General features: G+C 36.4%; 1 protein-coding gene across 2 annotated transcripts; it reads left to right on the plus strand.

The window, feature by feature from the left end:
- The first annotated feature begins 702 nt into the window (after window positions 1–702).
- Window positions 703–24,239, plus strand: LOC107794051 (serine/threonine-protein kinase EDR1). Of its 2 annotated transcripts, XM_075217691.1 has the most exons (17): window positions 703–904; window positions 6,458–6,846; window positions 9,226–9,429; window positions 12,627–12,818; window positions 12,980–13,236; window positions 13,552–13,671; window positions 13,796–13,885; window positions 15,092–15,187; window positions 17,519–17,605; window positions 18,423–18,540; window positions 20,959–21,175; window positions 22,700–22,823; window positions 22,910–22,929; window positions 23,041–23,197; window positions 23,276–23,564; window positions 23,688–23,760; window positions 23,978–24,239. In XM_075217691.1, exons 2-17 carry the CDS (start codon window positions 6,601–6,603, stop codon window positions 24,058–24,060), a joined length of 2,373 nt encoding a protein of 790 aa, XP_075073792.1. In that variant the 5' UTR covers window positions 703–904; window positions 6,458–6,600; the 3' UTR covers window positions 24,061–24,239. The 2 variants fall into 2 exon arrangements, with proteins under 2 accessions (XP_075073792.1, XP_075073796.1); XM_075217695.1 differs by lacking the exon at window positions 15,092–15,187.
- The last annotated feature ends 1,631 nt before the right edge of the window (window positions 24,240–25,870 follow it).

Consider the following 25,870-nt stretch of genomic DNA (forward strand, 5'->3'; position numbering starts at 1 on the left):
AACAATATGAAGAAAAAAACTTGCAATATTATAGAGAAAAAGTAAGCTACGAGGTAAAATTATTATATAAAAATGTAGTGTAAAAGATAAAATAAGATTATTTAATAATAAGGAAGGGTGAGATGAGAGGAAAAAAAAGGTAACGACGCAATCACACTAAATTGGTCCTTCCATAAAGTGACACTTTTCGTTACGTAACGGCAGATTTAACGATACGATACAATAAAATTTAAGTAACAATCAAAGCAAGCATTGTATTTAAAGTAACAATACTATACAATACAACATGTAACAATCATCCAAACAAGCTGTAACGGTGTGATCCTTTTTTCAGCTCATGCATATATACAAGATGCTTTATGCACGGTCCCTATTTCCGTAATATAGTCAAACATCTTTATTACATCCTCGCTTGTTCCGATATTTTTTGATTGATATAGTGAAGTGATGCTATAAATAATATATATTATAATATAACATAAAAATGGTAAAAACTCGACGACTGGTGCACTAATAATTGTGCTTTCACTTTTATCATAAACTTGAGACAAGTTACACGTTAGGGACAATTTTTCATTTCAGAAAACAATTTCGCACAAAAATTCATTTCTCGGACTTGGGACCTCGGAATTTGATTTCGGCACACTCCCAAGTCACGTAAGCTAGTCTTAAAATACAGTAATATTAGTCTCTCTCTCTCTCACACGCACGTTTGCCTCGTTTGCATCTTTCTCTTGCCGTCTATCTTTTTTAACTCCGTTAAGAGTTCTAAATCCTATTCGCTCTGAGGCGGTAACTTTCGATTGATAACATCACTCTGAATCTTCAGAAAGTTATGTAAGATTCAAATGCCATTGTCGCCTGGTATTAAGCTTCAGATTCGTTTCTTAAGATCTGCTGGCCGGTTAGCTCTCCTATCATACATGTCTAATTGCGTTTATATCGTCCAATTTCATCTTAAATTAACATATGCACGAATTTCTGCATATTTTAACTCGTTTTTTTAATTCAATTCTTTATCCCTTGCTTTTTAAAATCAAATAGTGGTGCTAATAGTAGTGTATAGTCAATTCCTGAATTTCGACCAATTTTTTTCCCTGAATTACAGCTGTATTTGTGCTGAAATTTACCACATTTGAAACTAGAAGTTAGATGATCTCAAGTTTGATGATGGAGATAACTTTTGATTTAGGTAACCAATGTTCTTGCTGGGTTCTGAATTTCTTTTAGAAGCAACATAGAAGTAACCTAATGATGATAAATTATTTGAGCCCTCCCCGTGTCAAGAAGCCGCGCCAAGTGAACTCTCAGGGTCTTGCCTGGGCTACTCAAAGGAGTGTCTAGTGTACCCATATGAGTTGGAAACTCTACAGGCGGCGCCTAGTCATGTGCTGGCGTTGGGCGCCTAACGTTTGCCAGAGGATTGTGATATGGAACGACTATGCTCTGCGGGATTTTTTTGGGAAGGATAAAAACCTCCGCTGATTGAGCACTTGAGGCACCACTCTTAAGAGCCTTGTGCGCTGATTTGTGAGCATGGCTTGGGTCTAGCCTTGCGAGCAAGGGTCCGTTGCCCTAGACATGTAATTGTGAGGTGGCGCTACACTACGCGGGATGGAAGTATGTCGTAAGGGCAGTATTTGGCAATGCCTTAGCCTTATGACAATTGTTGGCATTATATGAAAGATAGCATGACAAAGGCCAATTAGATTAACCGTTGCCATACTCGGGCAAAGCACAGGCTGCATCAGCAGGCACAAGACAAGTGTTAACCGTGAGAACGACTGTGCACGTGAGTGTAATGAACTGTGCGTGCGAGAGGGTCGCTCAGTACTACGCGAGGGATTGACATGTCTGTTGCCATTTTCAGGTGTGCACCTAGACACGATTCATCATATGAAATGTGCAACAGGAGTATGACAACAAGTCATGGTTAAAACCCTTGATATCAAACTGGCACAACTGAAGCTAGGCCTTTGAGGCAAGCTTCGCCATAGTTACAGGTTCGTGAAACCTGGGATAAGAGAAGATTCAGGTGAGACTACATGTGCCCCACTAATTTGTGCACTGCTGATACTAAGGAGGAGTCGGCCCATGACGCTAGACACGCGTTAGCTTGAGGGCATAGTTGATTGTTCGAGTTGTGTTAATTGTGATGTGGTCATTTGTTTGGTTTGACTATTTTGATGCAGTTTATCTGAGTAGGTAGGAAGGGTGTATTCTCGTTTGCCGAGTCGCACGCCATCATGTATTTTCTTGTTTATGCAGATGATATTTATCATCAATAGAGGTCATTGTCAGCTTGGGAATCTTAACTATTTTTTAGAAGTCGAAGTGATTCATAGTGCAAATGGAATTAGTTTTTCACAATCAAATTATATCAATGACATACGTGTGCAGAAATTTGAGAGAATGCAGTCCAGTCAAAACTCCAATGAAATGCCACCGAAGTACTTAATCTCGATGATGGTGCAGAATACTACCTAACATAGGAAAGTCCTCGATTAGCTCCAATACTTGTCATTTGCCCGTCCAGACATAAGCAACTTCTCAGTTAATAAATTGTCTCAATTTATACACTCGCTATCTAAAATTCACCAGGAAGGCGTGGAGGACGAGTATTAGGGTTGAAGGTTGACGTATAGTTTCGAGTCTCTCTTAGGCTTGTCAGTAATACTAGTTCTGTTGTTGTATTTTCTTATTCCTGGTCTGTTATTAGTACATGTTGTGTTATTAGTTTCCATTACCCTGTTACCTTGTTGCAATTGTTTGTTGCTTTAGTTTCACTGTTCCTTGAGCCGAGGGTCTACCGGAAACATTCTCTCGATCTTCATAAAGTAGGGGTAAGGTCTGCGTACACACTACTCTCTCCAGACCCCACTTGTGGGATTACACTGGGTTTGTTATTATTGTTGTAGTATTTGAACTTCATCGGAAAGTACTCAAAGAAGTGCTTAGGTATCTACAGGGTACAATTCAGTTTGGTGTCTACATATGCGAAATAATTCAATTTGTATATGTACTTTGATGCGTAGTGGGCTAAAGATGTGAGTGCCTGAGCCTCGACTGCTGGTTACATTTTGTTTTTTGGTCAAAATCCTGTGAGTTGGTCATCCCAAAACAAAACACAATAGCTCGCTCATCTACTGAAGCTGAATGTCGACCTACGTGTTCCACTTCCACACGCACCAACTGTTTACTGTGACAATGTTGGTGCCCCATTGTGTGAAAATCTTGTCTTTCACATTCGTATGTAAGACATTGCTGTAAATTTTTTTTTTGATGAAGTAAGATGTTGCATTAAAGGCATCAAGAAGATGCAAAGAGTACAAGAAAGAAGTTCAGTTTGCTCCTAAGTACAAAAATCTAGGTCAGAGCTTTGAGCAAAACCAAAACCAAAAGGAAAAAACCGGCTTTTAAGCCATATTGAGAGAGCTAATAAAATCTAACATGGAAATTACATCATTTACAGGGGCTAGATTACTCCAACTGAACAGATTCATCAAACACTTAGACTTCAGGGTGCAGTTGGGAGTTGAAATGCCATAAAAACATCTGCTATTTCTCTCTGTCCATATACACCAAAAAATGCATGCTGGGATCATTTGCCAGATCTTCTTGATGGCCCTGTCAACTTTCCAAGAGTTCCAACTTTCCACTGCTACCTTTATGTTCTGTGGAGTTGCCCAGCTAATTCCAAAAAATGATGGGAACGTATGCCATATATTTACTGCCACTGGGCAGTGTAAGAAAAGATGATTTACTGATACTGAGTTTTGTTGGCACATATTGCTGTAAATTTTCACTTTGTTTAGAAGCAAGTGCAAGAAAAATAAGTCCAGGTTGTTCTCATTCATATTGCAAATTAACTCGCCGATGCTCTCTCTAAAGCTCTTCAAAAGTTAGCTTTTGACAACTAATTATTCAAGCTAGGTGTTGTTACACACTGCCTACCTTGAGGGGTCATATCAGCGCACATGTTTAATGTTATAAATTTGTTAGCGTTAGGCCCATTCTTTAGCATTCTATTAAGATAGTTTATTTGAATAAAGGTTGTTAGGTTGTTAACAGAGGCGGACCCAGGATTTTAAGACGACGTGGGCACAATATTCTGCTCAACCAGTGCCCCCCTAAAGGGTTTTAGTGTTCAGGGTACCAAGTGATTCAAATTACCCATTTTTTAAGGTATACACAAATACATATACAAGATTTCTGCCGAAGTTTACGGGGTCCGGTGACCCCTAAATAATACACATCGGTTCGCCTTTGGTTGTTTGAGTTAGACCTTATCTCTAGCAGTTGAATTAGGATAAGTCTTGTTAAATAAGTGCACTTCATCAAACGAGCACATTTTAGGAAGTTCATTTTTCATTGTATTTAAAGGCTGCGCATGGCTTAATGATCATATACGTCAGTCATCAATTCTAGCCTTTACACTTCTATCATATAACATTCTGATAACTCTTCTCCATTTTAACCATATGATTTTGATTCTATACCTAACATTTAGGCACCATGTTTGTACCATTCAGTTCTCCTGAAAAGCCTAGATATCTAAATTGTTTGCATTTATACATCACAATTCCATCTAATCTCACATGAACTTCACTCTTTTTAAGCTGACTAAACTTGGAGTGCATATATTCAGTCTTACTTCTACCTATCCTAACCATTACCCTCCAAAGTGCTTCTCCATATTTCAAGCTTTTGGTTAACACCCTTGATGATTCCATCAATTAGCATAGTATCGTCAGCGAATAGCATACACCATGAGATCTCATCGTATATTGTGTTGACTAGCTCATTCATAACTAGGATAAACAATTACGAGCTCAATGCCAAACCCTGGTGTAACCCATGGTTATGGGAAACTCCTTCCTATCTCCTACTATTGTTCTCACAGTAGTGACTCCTTACATTTTTTGTGGCATTTATATATTTAAGATGAATTCTTTTCTTCCCCAACACTCGCCAAAGGACCTTTCATAGTATTTTATCATATGATTTCTCCAAGTCGATGGACCATGTAAAGCTTTCTTCCTCATGATAAATTTCCATCAATTTTCTTTACAAGATTATAGCCTCTATTGTAGATTTACCAGGTGTAAATCCAAGCTGATTCTGCCACTCTTGTTATCACTCTTTCCCGGAGTTTAATAGTATGACTGATGAATTCAATCATGATAGTTTTGTACAATTTTGACTTTCTCATTTGTTCTTATAAATTAGAATCATGGTATTCTTGCTCCACTTGTGGGGCATCCTCCCACTTCTTAGTATGGCACTAAATAGCTTGGTAAGCCGTCCTACTCCAATCTCTCCAAGACACTTCTAAACCTATACGGGATCACCATACTGTTCTAATCTTCATATTTCTCATGGCATCCTTTACCTTTGTCCGCCTAATTTTACGAGTGTAACAATGTTGCTAGACGTCATCGCTTAAAGCAATGCAGTGATGCAAAGTGAGGGCTTACCGCTTCATGGGTGAAGCTATGTTTTCAAACAAGTGTATGCTCCAAACATGACAAGAAAGTGTTCTCGACGAATAAGCGGTCGGTTCTTTGAATCTCAACTTTAAGGAGTTGGATTAAATACCGTGATTGCATATTGGATGTTGAAATTTAATTATTTGACTGCAATCTGATTATTGTAGTACTCAATCCATATATATTTGGTATTTTTAATTTTCCATAAAATATGCACTTCACTTTAGTGAAGCTGCACTTAACTTATCGCTTTCAAGCCCCATGGGCCTTGTTGCTTTTTTGCGTTTTTCGCTTTTTAAAACAGTGGTGTGTAAAGTTTCTATCATGTCCAGATGTATGGAGATCTAAAATGTTGTTCTTGTGGTTCAAATTGAATAACTGATTAGAATTGCCTCTCCATCTCTCCTTCATTAATTTTTCTTCTATCAACACTTGTTGAGAACCGTATTGAATACACGCCACCTGGTTTATGTCCTTGCTACTCTCAGTAAATTGCCAAACTTGTACTTGTAGAAAAAGTATGCAGACCTGAAGATAGAGAAATAATTCGAATTTGATCATTTATCTTAAATATCTTAAGAAGCATTCAGTTTTCAGGACTTTCATAGTACTGGTCAAGAAAAGTTGTACTATTTAATAATGTAAGATTATGAGTTTTCGGTTTTTCTTTCTATTCTTTGAAGGAGTACTCTTCATAAGCAATAGAGCGTCTTTTCTAGTAATCTGATACTTGAGATAGTGATTAAATCTCTACTTTGATTATGGTCCATTTATTTCTTATTTATTTTTATTTTCCTATTTTCTATTCTTATTTTGGAGGGGAAGCGTGTGACCAAGGCTTCAGTGAGTTCTTCTGCAGCTTTTCGGATAACAGCCCTGCTTCTTTTGAGTTCATGCATTAAGGAACTATAGACAGTCTTTTGTTGAAGAAACACTTCAATTTGAGTTAACCAATTCTCACTTTGCAGGTTCATGGCATCAGCCTTGTGCCGATCATAGGAGAAGAAGCTTTTAAATTATGTTATTTTGTCTCAAAGAAGCGGCATTTATAAGCTCCTCTATGAGGTAGTAGTAGTTAAGAGATGGTATTGCAATTCAACTATCTGTTGACATGGAAGAGATACCAGATGAAGTTGGGCTTCCAGAGCATAGATACCCCAAGACTGCATGGTGGCCTTCAGATTATGTTGAAAAGTTTGGATCCGTTTCACTTTATGGAAAAGAAGAAATTATGAGGAATCGGGAACCAACTGAGAGAGAATACGATAGGCTATCCTCTCGGACTGCTTCCCAGATTCTCTGGAAAACTGGAACACTTTCTGAACCAATTCCCAATGGTTTCTACTCTGTTGTTCCTGTGAGCACCGAAACTTATAACTTCTTTGTATTGTTGCTTGTATCACGGCATTCGTTCTGCTTGATTAAAAATTCTTTTTGCCCTCTAGGATCTGAAGGAATTGAATATTAACCGCATACAACTGATACACTTCTAATAATAGATGCACTTCTGATACGATTTTGTCAAATGAGCAAGTTACATGCCATGAATGATAGAATGAGAGAAGTAAACATGATTGTTCAGCTGTGCTTCCACTTCGATATTATTTAATCCCTCGAAAAAAGATATATTTTATCTTAACGGTTTTCCTATTTTAGTTTTTCAATTCATTCTTGAAATATAGGAAACCTTCAAGTTATCTACCTCATTTTTTTTCAAGTAGCTGAAAGAGGTTCTTCAAGTACTCGATCTCGGTTATCAAGTATCTTTGAGGACATCACACTGATAAAGGAAGCTTGAAGGGACATGTAAAGTTTGCAGTCTGAAAAGTAATTAGAACAATATCATGCCATAAGACTCTTTTAATCTATTTTTGGTGATGCTTAAGAGCTTTAAATCTTTTAAATTATGGTCAAATCCCACTAGCAAGAAAAACGTGAGATTCAGATTGTAGGATTTTCTTTTTAATTGGAAAAGAAGTTAAGTCTTCACTGGTTGTGAGGAGTGCTAAGTAGCTGCCATGTTGCTTTTATCCTTGCTTCCATATCTGCTTACTGGCTTACTTTATTGTTAATTGGCGCAAAATGAAATCAAAGGAAAATAAAACTTTCAGGTCATAGGGATCATATGGTCAAAGACAGTTTTACAGGAATTCTTTGATTTATTGCAATGTGATTGAAGTGGACTGCCAATACAAGAGCATTGGCACCTCTTTGGTGGCTAGCAAAACTGAATTCTAACTGTTTGTTCCTCTGCTATTCCTTCGGCAACATCTGATCATCGTGGAATAGGGACTGTTAGTTGCTGTGCTCTGTTTCTCTAATCATAGAAGGTTTGAGGTGAACAATAACATTAAACCTTCTCATGTACTCTACCTTACCCACCCCAAAAAAAAGAAAAAGAAAAAACCTTTCTCGTGTAGTCCGAGAAATGAATATATGGTCCCTTACTTGTAGTAAATGGACAAATGGACACAGAAGTTTATATGGGTGGGGCTTGGTCCATATATTACAAATTTTTGCTTGGTCCATATATTACAAAAATTTCTTACTTTTGGAGGTGAATTAGAGTGGGTAGGGAGTTCGAGGAAGGATCTTACAACGTCAATTTTTAGGTAAAAGGTGAGATTAAAATGATCAATTTCTTTTCTGGAAAAAAATTAAATTACATCGGAGGAGGATAACTATCCTCAAACACATAGAAATGTGTGATAATAAACTGAATAGATCCTGCCAATGTCATTGGTTTTCTTGTAATAGACCTTAAGGTTTATACCCATCACATGAAGCAAGCCTGGTTTATCTATCCCACAGACTCAAGTCGTGTTTCCTCTGTTCTTATCACGTTCAGGTGATATACTTCCTCTTTCTCTTCTATGGAATGCAGTGGAGGAAGGCCAGTCGTTCCTAGGATCCCCTCATTTGTTTCATTCTTTTCTACAACCAAGATAGCGTAATGTGGTCATTATTTTCTTTTGCTTCCATGAAAAAAATTAGACCATGTCCGTTTCTCTGGGACAGGGATATAGAAGAAGGGAGGACATAGAATTTCTCCTCTGTTAAGGAAAAGCTAACAACAAATTAAGAAGTGATATCGTGAATATGACTCTTTCTTTTGTGATAAATATAACGGTAAAAACTTTGCTGGCTTCTTTTATTTTTTGTTCTTATTCAGGATGCATGTAGTTTCACTTTCTCTACTTTATTTTATTTTGAATGTTGCACTTAGCATTGTTGCTCTCTCTTTTCCTGAGACAATATTGTAACTCTACTCTTTTTTTTTTAATGGGATCCAGTGTGTAACTTTACTCTTAATCTGCTACTTATTGAAAAAGACTCTACTCCTACGCTGCTATCAGCATATGTTTCCTCGTTTTGAGGAAATTATTGTACTGGCTACTTTCATGAATGGTAAATATTTGTTAACTTCGCCATTATAATTATTAATCTAGATCTTATATTTCCATATGATTACAGTTTTCTCGAGATCCATCAACTACCTCAATAGTATTTTGTTCGATTAATCTGATCCTTTATATTGCCCAAGGAATACACCCGAAATGGACCTTTACATTTCTGTCAAGGACACATTTCTATGGGAGTTATATATTCAGTGCCCTAGAACTTTAATGTTTGTACTTTTTATATCTTCTAATGTGGGTGCTGTTACAGAATTACAATAGGAATTGCATGGCTAAAATTTTAATGTGTGAATTCTTTCTCTTTTCCTATTTTGTAGGAGAAAAGGCTAAAGGAACTTTTTGAAGACATTCCTACATTGGATGAGCTTCATGCTTTGGAGCCTGAGGGTTTAGGAGCAGATGTTATAGTTGTGGACGCCAAGAAAGACAAGAAGCTCTCAATGCTAAAGCAACTCATTGTTGCACTGGTGAAAGGTTTAAACTCAACTCCTGCAGCAATGATAAAAAAGATAGCTGGATTGGTGGGTATTCATATATCCTTTTCTCCCAATTTACGTATTAACTTGTCCCATGAGTTCATGATTTTCTTGAAGAACCGTGGTGTCCGGGCCAACTTGTGCGCACCTCGACTAATTCCATGGGGTACGTGCGACTCCCACCAGCTCAGGTTCCATGTAACTCTATCCACCAAGACTTGGGATAGATTTCATCACCTAATGTCCCTTGGGTTCATACCTTTTTATCTTAGTTATGGATAAGATAATGTATGGTATAAAGAACGACGTTTAGCCCATATATAGGAAGAACAGAGATAAAGCGAGAATAGACGGAATTATGGTGCGTAAAATGAAGTCAATATGAATATCAAGCTTAGTCGTTTTCAGAAAAATGACATAGTAGAAGAAAATATAGTTCATAAAATTAAAGTAGGATGATTGAAATCGAGGAGTTCTATGGAGCTACTATGTAATAGAAAGATACTTAACAAAGGGAAAATAAATTTCTATAGAACAGCTGTGAGACCAACGATATTACATGCGAGGGAATTTTGGGTTTTTGGGGTCTAATATATCTGCAAGATGATTTTGTAGAAATACGGATGGATGTGCGCTCTTACAAGATTGGTTGCGATTAGAAATGATCACATCAAATAGAATTGCTTGAAGCACACTTAGAGGATAGAATGAGGTCAATTGTAGAAGATGGTTTGACCATGCTTCTTGTAGACTTCCGAATGTACCAATTGTAGGTGCGACAAGATGATACTTGAGGGTACTGAAAAGGGAAGATATACGAAAAGCACACGATGTTGTCTCAAAAGATCTTAATCAATGGGGATTTAGCTAAGAATAGAATATAAAGGAAGCAAATAATCCATATATGCTATACTGAAATTCCTACTAGTTGGGATTAAGGTTAAGTTGCTGTTACACTTACATTAGTTCCAACATTTTTAGGATTGGAGACTTGTATGTCCTATATAAAGGGATAAAGAAACACACAATTTAATTTATTGAAGGCTAAATATGCTTAGCCAAATATCACGAGTGCCTAAACCAGAATTTACCAATAACTCAAGGATCAAAAGTTTATTCATCCCTTTAGTAAAATAAGATGGATGAAATTTTGCATATCTACTGTGAAATTCTCCATTCTTATAAATGGATGTCCTAAAGGTTATTTTCATTCACACAGAGGTCTCAGACAAGGTGATCCTTTATCTCCATTTCTATTCATCATAGCCATGGAAGGATTGAACAACATGATCAAAACAGCTAAAGTCAGTGGATGGGTTAAAGGCTTTGAGGTAAACAGGAGTGGGGCTAACAATCTAGAGATCACACATCTTCAATATGCTGATGATACTCTAGTCTTCTGTGATGCTAAAAAAGACCAACTTAGATTCTTAAGGATCATTTTGGTTTTATTTGAGGGAGTATCAGGATTACACATTAATTGGAGAAAGAGCAATATTTTTCCCATTAATGAAGTTAACAACATGGGGCAACTGACTCAGATATTGGGTGGAGAAGTTGGGTCCCTACCAACTGTTTACCTTGGGATGCCTCTTGGTGCAAGATCCAAATCAAAAGAAATCTGGAATTCAGTCATAGAAAAGTGTGAGAAGAAGTTGTCAAGATGGAAATCGCAGTACCTATTATTGGGGGTAGGCTAGTTCTAATCAACTCAGTATTAGACTCTCTACCTACTTACATGATGTCTTTGTTCCCAATTCCAGCAGGCATTTTACAGAGATTGGACAAACTCCGAAGAACATTCCTTTGGCAAGGCAATAAGGAGAAAAAGGTCTTCCATTTAGTCAATTGGAAGACGCTAACAATGGATAAAAAACAAGGTGGAATGGGGATAAGGAATTTGAAGAACCAAAGCAAGGCTCTCAGAATTAAATGGTTATGGAAGTACTCTAAAGAACCCCAATCTTTATGGTCCAAAGTGATCAAAGCAAAGTATGGTGAAGAAAACAACTGGGTGTCAAAAAAAGTCAGAACATCACATGGAGTAAGTGTGTGGAAATCCATCAGAGAACTTTGGCCAATAATGAAGAATCACTCCTCCATAAGAGTGAACAACGGAAGGAACACATCTTTCTGGAATGATAACTGGTTAGGAATTGGAAGCTTAAAGGAAAGATACCCAGATATGTTCGGTTTAGCACAAAACCAGCATAAGACAGTAGCTGAAATGAGGAGTTGTCAAGGATGGGAAATAGCTCTAAGAAGACAGCTGAATGACTGGGAGATAACAAGATTAACTGACCTCTACAAAGAGCTGGAAGCATTTACAGGATTACAGGAAGGGTTGGATTCAATATGGTGGAAGAGGCACAACAGAGGGGTTTACCGAGGGAAGGATGCATATAAGATTTTGAATCATGACAATCAACAGGTAGACACATGGCCTTGGAAACATATATGGAAAACAAAGATTCCATACAAGGTAGCTTGCTTCACTTGGCTACTAGCAAAGGAGGCGGTTTTAACCCAGGATAATCTCATAAAAAGGGGAATATCTCTGTGTTCAAGATGTTTTCTGTGTGGGGAAAATGCAGAAACTGTCAACCATTTGTTTCTACATTGCAAGATTACAGACCAACTATGGAAAATCTTTATTAGTCTTAGGGGTATTTCATGGTCAATGCCATACAGGATTAAAGATGTCATTTATAGCTGGGAAGAAGCGGGAGCTGAAGCAACTAGTAGAGATAGATGGAGGACTGTTCCGGCATGTATCTGGTGGACAGTCTGGAGGGAAAGGAACACTAGATGTTTTGAAGACAGAAGCAATCCACTGCAGAAGATCAAACTCAATTGTATTCTTCTATTTTGTTTTTGGTGCAATCAGATGTACACAGAAGATACATTGACAATCATAGACATACTAGGATCCTGCTAGGTTTTAAATTAGAATATCTTCAAACTCTCTCTATGTAAATTTGGTTTTCAGTGCAACCTATGTACTGATTTTTATAATATATACAATAGTTACCAATTCAAAAAAAAAAAATGTATTTTTTAGTTTCTAATGGGGAAGCATAAGAATTCAAACTGAAAGTATTTTAGTGTTAAAATGGTGGGAGCATGTGAAATCTGTAGGTTTATGCTTTGAAGTTTTACTCTTAGAAGAGGGAAAAGGGTTGACGTTAAGGTCTATTGACATTTGTGATTTCTTTTTGTTGCTTGTATGACTTCCTACACAGGTGTCTGATGTTTACAAACGACCAAACTTGGAACTATGTCATGCTAAAGCCTCACATGATGAAGCCTCTCACATTTCTGACAACCCAGGTGTCCAGATGTTGGGTCAAATAAAGCATGGCTCATGCCGTCCTCGAGCAATATTATTCAAATTACTTGCAGATACTGTAGGTCTTGAAAGCCGGCTAGTTGTGGTGAGCTTGAAAATTGTTTTTGCTTGCACATTTCTGTTTATCTCTAAAATTAGGACTAAAGAGTGTCTTGCTACTTGTTACTATGAATCGTTGCTAACATTTCTTTAATTTCCATATCTGCTTATATTTTACTTATTATAATTTTATGTTTCACAAATCAGGGTTTACCTGCTGAAGGAGCGTCCGAGTGTGAAGAATCTTATAAGCACATGTCTATACTAGTTGTGCTAAATTCTGTGGAGCTACTTGTTGACCTTATGCGCTTTCCTGGTCAACTTATTCCACGAACAACCAAGGCTATTTTCCTAACCCACATAGCTGCTGGGGAGAGTGATTCTGCAGAAAATGATTCCTGCGATTCACCTCTGGAGCCAAACAGCCCCCTCTATGGGGTTTCAGAGAGAAACGATACTGATAGGTTAGAAGGAAATTATTCTTCATTTTGAATATATTCAATTTCGATTTAGTTTCTATAATCTTCTTCCGTTGTGTGATGAGAATTTTCTATTGAGTTTTCATACTCTTCTTCTGTTCAAACTACCCTCCCCAGACCCCACTTATGGGAATATACTGGGTATGTTGTTGTTGTTGTACTCTTCTTCTGTTGCATGATGAGAATCTTCATAGACATACTGTAACTTTTCTTAGAAATTTCTTTTTCTTTGGTGGAGAAACAGATTGTTGCTCACTTATATTGTAGCCTGCTATTTTAAACTGATCTTCCATTCTACAGTTCTGAAAAAGATGACATCCTCCAGTATCAGAGGAGATTTGAAGCATCTTCAAATGCTGCTGGATATTCGTTGAGGAATATGATGTTGCGTTCTAACACTTCAATTGACAGAAAACTGAGGTATTATTTAGCTCATATTGAGACCTCTTTGAATGTAAAACATTCTGAACGTCCATTTGTTGGATTACTTTTGGAAACTAAGGTATTATTTTGCTTCTTTCGTATTAAATCATTTTTGTACCAGTTTGTCGCATAGTGAACCTAATACTGCTACAACGGTTTGGAGAAGAGGTCGCAGGAAAGTTATAACAGAACCGAGGACTGCAAGTTCAAGGTTTCTTTTTCATGACCCAGACTCTACTCTTTTCTTCCTTAACATGATTTTTTAATATTTTGGACTTCTGATAATATATTTATTCACAGTCCTGTCATGTTTGGGTCTATTTGTGCTTGCACATCTCTCAGTATGTTACATGAATTTGGGTGTGAATGTTAAAAATGATTATGAAACACACAGGTAAATCTATTCATTTTCTAGTAGGTTTTCTGACGGCATCACTTCTCAACGTCAATGTTACCAAACTTTGTTGCCATGAACATATCCTTGATTGGATAATCAGAACGGCGCTGCTGAGCAGGTCATGTAGGGCATAAATGAAGACAAATTTATCATGTTGGGTAGCTTTAAAGTAAAGGATAGCATGCTTCTGAAACAGAGTGTTTGAGGTCTTTGTGTTCTGAGATTAAGGTACTTGTACTTATAAAAAAGATTAAGGTTCTTTGTGCATTGCACATTGCCTGACGTCACGGGAGTGTCAAATTTGATTGGTTGGATTTTTTTTTATCTGATTTAATTCCATTGTAATATTCGACACTACTATACGATTATCTTTACTCTATACCCATAGATCCTTGTCAGAAGATGAGGATGATCCTGCTATGTTGTGATCCTTGGTGCTGTTGCTAAGTTTTGATTCCGAGTGTAAAAGTAGAATCTTATTGGTGACACATATCTGGTTCTCTGGGAATTATTCTGAAATTGGATGAGCAAGCATGAAAGAATGCGATTGTTCCTATACGTGAAAGTGTTAAGCTAAAAATACTGGCCCCCTGAATTAATGTAATAGAAGACTCTGAGAAAGGAATTTCCAGGCTTTTTTTGTTGACAAATGATGGTTACAAGTTGCAATACCTTAAGTCACTACTCGGCTTTGACAGCTCATGGTAGAGCCTACATTTGGGGTACCTCCTGTATGAATAGTTTCTACTGTAACTTCACATGTGAGATTGTAGATATAACTTATTGATCCATAGGGGAAATAAGTATATGCATATATTTTTAAGAGCTTGTCATGGTTTTTGTTTTCAATCCCTGAATCTGTCTAGTGGATGTGATGAATAAACTGGGACTTCGATGTTTATGTATTTAATAAACATCAAAGTGACTATTATCTCCATTTACTTGAACTGCGCTGTGCAATATCTTAATGTGTAGTTGTGTTCTTTTTTCTCATTTTTCAATTGTATTTTATTCTTTCAGTCCTGAGCATCCTTCATTTAGAGCACATGGACGGTCCATGCTTAGTGGTGATAACAAAACATTCAGGGATTATTCAGATGATGTTGCTACTTCAAGGTATCTGATTCAGTCCCGTTTTCTGTTTTCTCTGACATTATAACTGCAAAATTTACAAATCACAATCAATTATATTGTAACTTTTGGCCCTCCCATTATTTGGTCTATATCAGGTATTTTTCTCATTCATGTTTAGTGGCTCCCAGTTTACACCCTTTGGTTCATACACTTAGGTTAGAAAGTAATAAAAGAGGTCAATGATGCTTAAATATTAGTTCCGAATCTTATATTTTAAGATCACTTTATGTCGCTTCAGAGCATCATTGACTTCTCACGAGCCATCTCATGTGAGATTGTATAATTGATGAAATTCTACTCTGAAGTTAATCATGGCCGAAATTCTAGTATGGATTTCGGACTTCTTTATCAATCATCAAGGTACAACATTGTGATAGAGTTAGAACATTTGAAGTATTGTGAATGAGTATTTAATTTCTGAAATGCTGATAAATGAGTAAAGAGTGCCTTGATTTAGAAGAAAAAGCATAAACTGCAGGGCAGTTCTTTCTATCTTTTTGTGGGTAGGTGACCTTGTGTTGTCAACGGACACATTTCGTCAACATCTGAATGAGGCGTCAGCAAATGATTTTTTCTTGACGATTGAGAAATCCGTCTGGGGCCAACCCTTAGGACCAACCATAACATTCAGAACTCGGGTATAATGAGCCAGTCCCTCTGCTCTTCTCCATAAAAATACCAGGCTTAATTCGCATGACGTGGAGCTCGAACTTGTGACCTAAGTCACAAGTCCCTCAACCTTTGCCACTTGAACTAAGCCCATGGGCGATGTCAGCAAATGATTTTGGGAGCTCACTTTATAAAAAAATGATTTTGGGTCTAGCACAAGCTTTACAGGGATGTGGTGTCTTTGATATTATGTTAATAGCTTATAGAGAAACTGTGATGATACCGGATCGTTTTGCCGTCAAAATAAACAGAGCCCACGCAAACCAATGTTAATCAAAGCAATCTTCCTACTTTCCTTCTTCTCCTCTTGGCTTTGCTCCCGTGCTCCATTTTGTCGTTCTCCATTGGACTCAGTTCCCACTTTGATCCAAATCTTGGCCTTATTGGTGATGCTAAGATCATCACTAAGGGTCTCCTTTTTGCAACTCACTGACCCATCAAAGTCTTCTCAGGGTTCCGGATTTGTCTTCCAGAGAATACCCTTCAAGTTTCTCGACTCCAGGTCGTTTTCCATTGACTTCTCATTCTCTATCTCACACCATAATTGTGATGGTCTTTCGTAATTGTTCCTACCAATTTCTCATCCAAGTCTTCCAGGAGAAACTTTGGGCTTCTTAATGAAATCTTTTTTTTGGGAATTGAGTTTGATACTCTATTAAGTGAAAATGTGGGGATAAAAATGCCAATCATGTAGGTGTATCCGTGGGTATTATTTATGCAAAATCGACCAAGAAGGCACCTTTGTTTTGTAGTTAGCTCATGTGAGCTGCACATGCCGAAGACTCCGTTTATTTTGACAGAAAAAGTAGCAAATTTCCTTACTTATAGAGATTAGGACCAAGTAATCACTTTTAGGATACATTAAGGATCATTTCCATCAGGTTTATACATTACCAAGCGCAACCAAAGCTCATACATTAGGGTCCGTTTTGATCATTTTCTCCATAGTTTGTAGATAAATTTAAGCGACTTAAATTCATATTGGGCTCAAAATGAGTTTTAAGCTTTTAAATTTTTCCCATCCATGTATCACTTCAGCAATCGATTTGAGATTGGTTGTTTCAGTGCAACTTAGTGCAATTCACCGAGATGCTTAGGTATTGGTTAACCCAAAAATTATTTTCAACATGCTGTTAAAATTAAGAGGTACATACTTTTAATAGCAAAGGAGAACAATACATGGGAAAACGACATGAGCCAGTTGCTAATTTCAGTATGATACTGCAGTTGGTTTTCTTGCTATGGGAACACTTCCTAAGTCATTAGAAGCTTAAACATGTTCCACCACTTCGATTTCTCTTACCTCTTTTTATAGACCATCTCAGAGTAAAATTAAAACCTCTTTAAAATGGAAAAACTATGTGCTTTTTCAGTTTTTCTGTTCTCAACAGAACTACATTACCCTTTTATATTTTTGTGGAGAGGTAATACCAAAAATGCTAGTGTGCATCTAAGTCAAAATATGTGCAGGTTCTAAACTTTTATACTCGTAAGATGCACCCTGTTTCCTGTTAATAACAGAATCAACATATCAGGATTGTCAAATATTATTATTATTATTATTATTTATATGTTACCTTTTCAAAAAGAATTTTTTTCTTCTTTCCAGAATGCTGAGTTCCCTATTGTTTCTGTGTTTCACAGGTCAGAAGGTGCATCAACATCAGAAACACGAAGATTACGAAGAAGAAGCATTAGTATAACTCCAGAAATTGGTGATGATATCGTAAGGTCAATGTTTCTACTATAACGGTCTTATCAACAGTGCTTACTGCACCTCTATTATACATTGGCTCACTTTTTCCTGTATAAACTTTGTGCAAATCTGAACGTACTGATTCCTACTGTGTCATTATACCTATCTTCCTGGCACATACCAAAAAGTTTCTCAGCTGTGTTTTATTTGAAAACGTTTATAAAGTTTTTCGTGTTCACAAACAGAGGTAATCGATATAGAAGCAAGAAAATGTGTTTTTGTTTTTTCAAAAAAGCAAAGCAAAGCTCATTGATTTCACTTTGACTCTTCTTTCTTAAATTCTTTCTGAAATCTAAAGAATTTCTATTTTATTTCCTCCCTTTGTTTTTTCTCTAAGCTTTTTTCCATAATTCACCTTTCTTATTCTATTACTTATTCCATATTTTACTTGAATTTTTCAAAATTTTCTCTAACTTTATTTTGTTTTGCTGTAAGCTTTTATTATCTTTTATATTATTTTCTTGCTTTTTTAAATTGTTGCTGTCATAATAACTCATTTGCCTAATACATGTTACTTTATTGAAATGTTATTATGTTTAGATAATGGTCATGAAAGTAATAATGTGGGTGGATTGGTGAAAATCAAACAATTATGAATCGCAATAAACATTTCCAAAGAACTATCCGAACATCACCTAGGACCACTTACTGGCAGAAATAGAATACCGTACCTAGAAATTGTGCCTGGAAGTTCTTTGCCACTATATGGATGTTGACCTGAAGATTGTTTAAACACTTGTTAGGTACCATGTTCTTGTACTTAATTTCATTTTTGGCTCATATTGATACCAGGGCTGTTAGAGCAATGAATGAAGCACTTAAGCAGAACCGACTCTTGAAAGAACAAGGGGAAAATAGTTCATTTCATGCTTCAAACAACAGAGATTGTGCGTCGGATCTGAAAAAGGATGTATGTTACTTTTTCTCTCTGTTTTGAGGACTTTTAGTAGTTTTGATGTCATTGCTATGGTAACAGTTAGGTCTTATTTTCGATCCCAATGACCGGCAGAATTATGTTTTTCCAGTTGTACCTCTTTTAAAATGTAAAAGGAATATGATTGAAGGGCAAAGAAGCTTAACTCATATTCTTGTTGAGTGTTTTTCTACTGAACTGTGGTTTTGGATGAACATGTTGTCCATTGATGCCAGGGTTACTAATCTGCTATTCTAGCTAGATGAATTTTGGCGTGTTTATCCTTTGGAGTCATTTTTCCTCTTCATGGGTAGGATAGTTTATGGTTGATGCTTATCGTGATGGCATTGAGCACTGCACATTGTGTTTTCTTAATATTCATTACGATTATATTTTCGTTCTTAATAGTCAGTACGGTTATATTTTTATTTTAACTGTTGTTTTATCTTTTATTTCCTTAATTTTTATCAAGTCTATTTGAGAGTCAGTTTTAAACTTTCAATAGATGCATAGATTGATGCTTTGCAATCAAACAGAAGAATTTTGCGGTGTTAATAGTGTCCTTTGTTCTGGTTTCGTGGGTGAAGTATCAAGTGATAAAGAGAATACAGGGCCTGTTTTTTTTTTTTTTAGATGAGAACCTGTTTGGTGCAGGAGAATGGGGATTTGGTTTTCTCTACCTACCTCTACCCTCGTTTGACACATACCCTTTTTAAGTTTGCAATTTATTCCTACTATTTTTCCTTGAATCCCATGTATTCATTTTAACCATAGAGGGAATAAATCCATTCCTTTTGTTACTTGAAACACTCAGTGAGAATGCGGAATGACATCTCATACTTTTGCCTTTTTCTTTAGGTAAAACTCCGTAAAACTAAAGTCTGATGATTTAATTGTCACCACACCCAATGCACCATAATCATGTCATTTGATATGGTGATGCCCCTAATCCCTGCCAATCAAACCGGCAGGTGAGCACTAATTTGACAAAGATCATAGGAGGACTTGGATTAAATATTTATGCTAGTGTTCGCCGTAGATATCAGACTCTCTTTTGTCAAGTCTAACAATAACTTGGATCCCCAACTCTGAATATTTGTACTACTTTAGTAATTCTAAGTTCATATATCAGATTTAAATGGGCAGACCGGTGCACAAAGTATCCCGTATTCGCCCAGGGTCCGGCGAAGGGCCGCATTCATATATCAGCTTTAATGCTGATAAACTTGATCACTTTTAGTTGTATAGGCTGAAAAATATGCACCATTGCTGCAAGCATTTTTTGGATTTGGCTAGAGTCGAACGGAAAATGGTTTAAAGGCTTAGCTAATCCTGTACATAAACTTAGATACACATGCTTGCCTTTTTTTTTTGGTTTTTTGGTGCACAGATGTATATGGTGTTAACTCTCTGTTTGAGTTTCTAGATCCCTAGATGTTTGAAAAGGAAGTTCGAATTTTTGCCTCATACATATTTTCGGCTGCTTGGTGCCATCTCTGAAATAAAGTTACTTTTACTTGTAAAGAAAAATGATAAAGTTGATCAAATATGAGTTAGAACTATAATATCTGGCTGCTAATGAATTTTTGCCTTTTTAACATACTTTTCACCTGCTTGGCGCCATCTCTGAAATTAAATTATTTTTACTTGTAAAGAAAAATAATAAATTTGATCAAGAAAGAGTTAGAACTATAATAACTGGTTGCAGTTGTTGGAGAAAACAAGTTGCAATGCTGCTAATCCATATTTATTTACATACTTATTCGAATATTGTATTTTCTTTTTTTGTGTCTTTTCTTTTGGGAGGGAATGTCGGGGGTTGGTCGTCTGATGAACTTGAGAGAAAAGAACTATTGGAAACGAGTTGAAGGAGGATTGTTATTTAGCTTTTGTTGTTAAAATAGTTTCTCTCTTTTAAGAGCATTGACTATTTTCCCTTTATGATTAACTCTCTATTGATGTTTGGATTTCAGATTGAAATTTCCTTTTAACTCTGATTCATCTAACTGTGGAAAATAAATGAAAAAGTTTTATGCTTTCGCTTCTGATTTTGGTTTAATTCTAGAGGTTGTTGCTTTCCCATCCAAAACCAGTCTGGAACCCGAAACTCATCATTTCAATCTGTGAAAGTTAAGATCATGTCTGAATCTATTTTTGCCTTCTCTAGATTGCTGGACATGTATCAGGTGTATATGCTAAATTCCTTGGTGATATTATGGGAAGTCTGATTGACAACTAATACTTCTATCTTCACCTCACAGATTTCAGCCCCACAATAGTTTGATGCTTTTTGGTCTCCACTTGTTTCAGTCAATGACTAACTAGTGTACCTTTTTGGTCCCTAATTTTCACCATTATGAGCGTGATGAAATGTTGGATCTGCATTCTAACTTTTTTGCTTTTTCAAGGGAGCAGATCAGTTCACAGAAGGCAATGTCATTACCCTCATCTCCCCACGAGTTGAGGAGGCAGGCTCCAGAAAGTAGTGGGCCGGACAGGACGAATAATGAATTGTTTTCAACCTGGAACAGGATTCTAGAATCACATATGTATCAGAATAAGCCTCTTCTACCTTTTGAAGAATGGAATATAGACTTCTCAGAGTTGACTGTTGGCACCCGAGTTGGAATAGGTAAGCATTGTTCTTGCACATTTTTGTAGTAGTGCTTATATATTTCAGCTTCTTTCTTTCTTTATTTGTTAAGTTCTTCGATAACATATTTCTTTAGTGCCACTAATAGGCCTGCATTGACTGCGCATTTGCTCCTTGGTCTCATGCTTTGTAGACTAGAATGCTATTGCTGGCGGATCATGCTCTGCCAACTTTAATGTATGAGCAACCTAGCTCATCCTTTGTCATCATCTCACGAAGTCTTTGATCCTTTTGTGCATTAATTAGCATTAAATGAAAATCGGATATATCTGCTTCACTTCAGGCAATGGAGGATTCCACAGAGGGATGGATACTTGGGGACCGTATTCAAGTAAACCTAAGCAAATGAGGGTTCATATGTGTTATGTGAGGGAGCGAGGGAAGTAGATCACCCTTAGCTATCTAAACTTACTATTTAACTAAGTATACATTGATTTTAAAACATCTATGAAGGGCTAAGACAAGAAAGTGGATCATATTGAAGATTAGTGACACAGGGAGGGTTTCTAATGGCCTATTGATGTGTTCTGTTGGGTTTTGCTACATTGCTCATAGATTCTCCAATATGCTTCTGCACCTCTCAATGCGAAAGATGAGCTTAGTACTGAACCTGAAATGTCTCATTTCAATTTTCTTTCTCTTGAATCTGAGGTACAAAATGGCAACATTTTGTGGCCTCTGTGGCAGAAAAAACACATGTGGACATTGGGGTGAAATAGGTTCTTCTGTTAGTTCTGACATACTAAAGGTGACACCATAAATGGAGATGAGTCTATTTGTTTTCTTGATCGTCTGTCTCTTTTCTTGTGACTATCAGCTCTAAGATCCTATGTTCCACTTAAAAGAATTTAGTTGTATTGATTTCAAAACGGATTTATAACAAACACTGTATCTCGTGATTTGTATCTAAATCTTCCATCCTTAATATTATTTTTTGTTGTTCCATACATGAGCCTCTGCAATGGGTTTATTGCTACTGATCAGATGATACCTAGGGCATGGACAGCAAAAAAATTGTTGTGAACGGAGATGCTAAACTAAAAGCTGTGAACTTGAATGCGGATCTTGCAAATTGAATGTACACCAGAAGTTGCATCCTATCCAGTCTTCTTGTCTTAGAGAATGAGGTCCTCACAGTGTCTAACACCCTTGCCAAATAAGAAACAAATTGTGTCGTGTCACTGAAGTGTAAGAGATGCACTAGATATGGATACAAACGGATGCCAGAAGGATTTGTATTGGAAAAGTTTTGTACATTACCTATTGAAAAAAGTAGTGTGATTTTCTTGTCTCTTCTATGATCAAGGACCAGATATGTATTTTCTTACGTCTTGTTAATTCATTTCATCAGAAGAAGAAAAAATTGTTGTACAATGACCGGTACAATCAATGCTGAGTCTTACAATATGGTGCTGACTTCTGATTTTTATAATGAATGATCTGGTTTCACCACCCTAAGTTGTATCAGAGATTGAGGTCTAAACCCTCTGGTTATATTTCTAGGGTTCTTTGGAGAAGTTTTCCGTGGCAAGTGGAATGGAACTGAGGTTGCTATTAAAGTTTTTCTGGAGCAAGATCTTACTGCTGAAAATATGGAGGACTTCTGCAATGAGATCTCTATCCTTAGGTGTTGTATCTTCTTTATGGATTCTGTTCTTTCAGCTCCATACTATACTAACATTAAGTGTTGTTTTCTTGTCATCTTTTCCCCAGCCGACTTCGGCATCCAAATGGTACATCTCTTTTCTTGTTTCTTTTAAGTGTTTTTTCCTACTGCCAATTTGCTTAAAAGTATGATATTCGTAGTTAGATGAGTGTGATCTAACTAATGCCATTCCTCACAGTTATATTATTCCTGGGTGCCTGTGCAAACCCTCCACGTTTATCAATGATTACTGAGTACATGGAGATGGGATCTCTGTATTATTTGATCCATTTAAGTGGTCAAAAGAAGAGGCTTAGCTGGCAGAAGAGGCTCAATATGCTTCGCGATATATGCAGGTTGGTTTATTAAAACCTCTGAAAAAAATACCGCAGATATGTAATAGAAACTGACTCATTTTTCTGTTGGAGCTAAAGAGGGTTGATGTGCTTACATCGGATGAAGATTATCCATCGTGATTTAAAAAGTGCAAACTGCCTCGTGAATAAGCGGTGGACCGTCAAAATTTGTGATTTTGGGCTCTCAAGAATAATGACAGATGCATTTCTGAGAGACTCGGCGTCTGCTGGCACTCCTGAATGGATGGCTCCAGAACTCATTCGTAATGAGCCTTTCACGGAAAAATGTGACATTTTTAGCTTTGGCGTGATAATGTGGGAGCTTTGCACCCTAAACAGACCGTGGGAGGGTATACCACCAGATCGGGTATGTTAATTTAACCTTGTAGCTTGATACAAGTTAATGAGCTCTAGAAAACAGACTGTGGGAGGGTATACCACCAGATCGGGTATGTTACCGCATCCAGTAATGCGTTGTGCTTATTTTTAGGTAGTTTATGCCGTTGCCAATGAAGGAGCAAGGCTAGAGATACCTGAAGGACCCCTTGGCAGACTAATCGCAGGTAATTACAGCTGAATTTTAAGTTATATACACTGACAATATAAAGATTCTTTACACTATCAAATTAGTTTAATTACTACTTTATAAGTGACTCGATTGTGTAAATTTTTTTTTACCTTTTGTGCATAGAACTTATTTAAACTCAATTACAGCTAGATGTTTGATCTAGCATTTACATTTTTCTTTTATGCTGAGCTGGTTAAAAATTTATTTTGCAGACTGCTGGGCAGAGCCAAACGAAAGACCTAGTTGTGAGGAAATTCTAACACGACTGCTAGACTGCGAATACTCGCTATGTTAGTGTGTGAATTCACTTTTCCTTTGTATAGAGGAACACATGGTAGAGGTGTTACTGATCTCCGGCTCAAGTTGTCACTTTTGTGTGATTTTCCAGTTCCAGAAGATTATTCGTTTTACCTCCATTGAAAATATAGAAATATTCCTTCCTTTTTTTGTTTAATCACAAATGAGTATGTTTTTCCATTTCTTATATCAGCAAGCAAAACTCACTCCTAGAAATAGTGAGAAGTAATGATCTTTTTGTTCTCTCTTCCTTATGCAAAATGCATCAACTACACTATGCACAAAAGAAAGTTGTAATAAAAAAGCGGATATATAAGAATTTGGTCTTATCTCGTGTAACAAGGACACAGATCTAATTCAATGCATGAGTGAAGGGAGCCTTGAAGCAATGATAAAGTTGTTTCCTTATAACTTATAGGTCACGAGTTCGAACAGTAAAAACAACCATTAATATTTGGAATGCTCCAAATTCGACTTGAGCAGCTAAATCTGGGTCAATACCAGCAAAAACATTTCTGAACAAGATTCTACCACCGTACCAAATGTGTCCGAAGAAGAAGAGTAAAGCAAACGAAGCATGCCCAAAAGTAAACCAACCCCTTGGACTGCTACAAAAAACACCATCGGGTTTCTAACAACTTGTTTGGATGGTTGTTACCTATTGTATTGTATCGTATTGTTACTTTAAATACGATGTTTGTTTTGATTATTACTTAAAGTTTATTGTATCGTATTCTTAAATCCATCGTTGGATAACAACGAAATGTGTCACTTTATGTAACGACCGATCTGGTGTGGTTGCGTCGTTACCTCGTCTTTTTTTCTCATCTCACCCTTCATTATTATTAAATAATTTTATTTTATCTACCTTTTTATATAATAATTTTACCCCGTATCATAACTTTTTCATTTTATTTTATATTATTGCAAGTTTATTCTTCATATTGTTGGTGCGTGATATCATGAAACAACGACAAATGATACAATTATCCAAACATTGTATCCATCAAAAGATACAATACAATACAATACGATACATTATAAAATCGATATGTAACAACCATCCAAATAAGCAGTAAGTAGCATATGCTCTAATTCAAAAATATCACCCAACTGAGCACGTCTAACATATTTTTCACAGTACCAGAATCACTATAAATGACGACGTTGAGTTCATTGCCGTAGAACTTAACACTTACACCTACTTGTTCAACACTATACTTCGATTCTGCCCTTCTAAAAGGAACATTGGCTCTAACAATTCTATCGCCATCTACCAAAACGACCGAAAATGTTCAAAAAAAAAAAAAAGCAGGCATACAACGTACAAAATAGATATTGAGATTTTTTCTAAATCCTTATATAAATAGATGAAAATTATATATATATATATATATATATATATATATATATATCTGCTCTGCCGTAGTTAATTGTCCGGTGGACCACTAGGATCAAATGTTGAAATTTTAAATAACAAAAGATTAGAGAGTAATGATCAAGTATTAAAAATTTCAATGCTACACAAAAAATATTAAAAATATTCAATAGCTGAAAAGATGCACGACTCATTCTTACCGATCATTCTTATTTTATGGTATTTTGGACTTTCAGTTTAATATTTTTTTTTTTTTTTTTTTTGTTATCATTCTATATTTTTCTGCTTAAGCATATTTACAAGCAACAATACATGGTTGTAGTACTTATGGTAATTGGAGGACCAAAAGTAGAATTAAACCATCAAAAGTACTTCAAAGTTGTAGAATATATTTTCCTTTTATTTTATTTTATTTGTAAATGTACAATAA

This window comes from Nicotiana tabacum, chromosome 1 (genome assembly GCF_000715075.1).
Source record: "Nicotiana tabacum cultivar K326 chromosome 1, ASM71507v2, whole genome shotgun sequence".
NCBI lineage: Eukaryota > Viridiplantae > Streptophyta > Magnoliopsida > Solanales > Solanaceae > Nicotiana > Nicotiana tabacum.